This window comes from Miscanthus floridulus, chromosome 2, assembly GCF_019320115.1.
Source record: "Miscanthus floridulus cultivar M001 chromosome 2, ASM1932011v1, whole genome shotgun sequence".
In the NCBI taxonomy this organism is placed as follows: Eukaryota; Viridiplantae; Streptophyta; class Magnoliopsida; order Poales; family Poaceae; genus Miscanthus; species Miscanthus floridulus.
The window spans coordinates 7,658,435-7,660,439 of record NC_089581.1 but is presented as its reverse complement, the minus strand read 5'-3'; the positions used below and the strand labels follow the sequence as shown (position 1 = coordinate 7,660,439).

At 58.1% G+C, this 2,005-nt stretch overlaps 1 protein-coding gene across 1 annotated transcript; it reads left to right on the top strand.

Moving 5' to 3' along the window:
* Positions 1-208: 208 nt before the first annotated feature.
* Positions 209-1,564, top strand: LOC136537815 (histone H1-like). Its single transcript, XM_066529785.1, has 2 exons — positions 209-475; positions 593-1,564. Exons 1-2 carry the CDS (start codon positions 311-313, stop codon positions 1,253-1,255), a joined length of 828 nt encoding a protein of 275 aa, XP_066385882.1. The 5' UTR covers positions 209-310; the 3' UTR covers positions 1,256-1,564.
* Positions 1,565-2,005: the final 441 nt, after the last annotated feature.

Genomic DNA, 2,005 nt, shown 5'->3' with positions numbered 1-2,005 from the left:
TCGGCGGCCGGCTGCGGGGCAGGAATCCGCGGCTCCGCGGGGGGAGGTGTGACGACCGTTGGATGTGGCAGGATCGAACGGATAAGGTTCAATGTGGGGCGCTGATGGGGCGATCCGAGGCGCGGCTGTATGGACCAATCAGCACGCGGCGTTGGGCTATCCTCGTCTTCGTGTCGTCGCCACTATTTAAGCACCGCTTCCTCCACCCCGACCTCCGCACCCACCACCGCAGAGCTCTCCTCTTCTCCCTCCTCTGCACACCCGAGCTCGCCGCGCTCTCCTTCCTCGTCGAGGTCCAAGTGCTGCATTGATGGCGACCGACGTGGCTGAGACTCCCGCGTCGTTGGCGGAGGCGGCCCTCGAGGCCCCCGCCGAGGCCCCGGCGGCGCCTGCCGCCGAGGCGAAGCCGGCCAAGGCCAAGAAGGCCGCCGCGCCCAGGAAGAAGACGAACCCGACCCACCCGCCGTACGCCGAGGTAATTGCTGCCCTCCCTTGAGCCCTTTGCTTGCCGTGTTGGCTTCCTCCTCCCGTGTCGTGCTTTGGCTCTCTGTCGCGTCTGGATCTGACGGAATTGTGGATGGTTGGTGCGCAGATGATCTCGGAGGCGATCACGTCGCTGAAGGAGAGGACGGGGTCCAGCCAGTACGCGATCGCCAAGTTCGTGGAGGACAAGCACAAGGACAAGCTCCCGCCCCACTTTCGCAAGCTCCTGCTCGTGCAGCTCAAGAAGCTGGTCACCGCCGGCAAGCTCACCAAGGTGAAGAACTCGTACAAGCTGCCGGCCGCACGCGCCCCGGCCGCCGCCAAGCCGAAGCCGAAGCCCAAGGCCGCCCCGAAGAAGCCCAAGGCCGGCGCGAAGAAGCCCAAGGCCGCCGCCAAGCCCAAGGCCAAGGCGAAGCCCGCCGCAAAGCCTAAGGCCCCTGCTAAGGCGAAGCCCGCTGCCAAGCCGAAAGCCGCAGCCGCCAAGCCGAAGGCTGCAGCTAAGCCGAAGGCAGCCGCCAAGCCGAAGGCCAAGCCAGCAGCTGCGAAGCCGAAGCCGAAGGCCGCCGCCGCCAAGCCGAAGCCAGCTGCCAAGAAGGCCGGCCGCCCCGCCAAGGCCGCCAAGACGTCGGCTAAGGACACGCCTGGGAAGAAGGCGCCGGCGACCAAGAAGCCCGCGGCGGCCGCGAAGAAGCCCCCTGCCAAGAAGGCCGCTCCGGCGAAGAAGTCCGCCGCCCCGGCCCGGAAGGTCCCCGCCCGGAAGGCGAAGAAGTAGAGCGGCGATCGGCGCCGGGGGAGTCTAGGGTTTCGTTCTCGTTTGGTGCTAGATGTTTACTCTTTTTTGCTCTTCCCTTAGTCGAGGTGGGTGTCTGGGGTACTAGCTTGTAAATTTGATATCGGAGGCGGGGGTACACTGGTCAGTCGGTACCCATGGTGGAAGGGCGGAGGCGACGGCGACGATGACGAAGGAGTCTGTGTTGTTATTATTACTAGAGGGTGTATTTCTGTATCTGATGGTGGTGCAGTTGTTGTCCTCATTGAGTTGTTAAGGTTTATGTGGTGATAAAGTTTATGTCGAGAATTACCTGGCTTTGCTGATTTACTGTTGTGTTTTTGTGTGTTACAAACTGTTTTTGGCTGGGGGGCTGATCTGATCTGAATTCCAGATCTGAAAGAGTTGTTCGGTGTGCATTTCGTGACCAACTTGCACAGCATCCTTTGTATACGTACATTTTGGGCCTCGTTTAGATTGTGAACCGATGAATAGTATCACTTTTGTTTTATTTGATAAATATTGTTCAATCGTAGGCTCAAAAGATTAATCTCGTGATTTCCAATTAAACTATGTAATTAGTTATTTTTTTACCTACATTTAATACTCCATGCAAGCGGCTAAAAATTAATACGATAGGGAGAAAGTAAAAAAACTTGAATTTGGATGACAATCTAAACAAGGCCTTGCTTTCGTTCTACGTCTCGTAGCACTCCTGCCTACGGGGCTTTATGAGCTGTAATAATAATGATA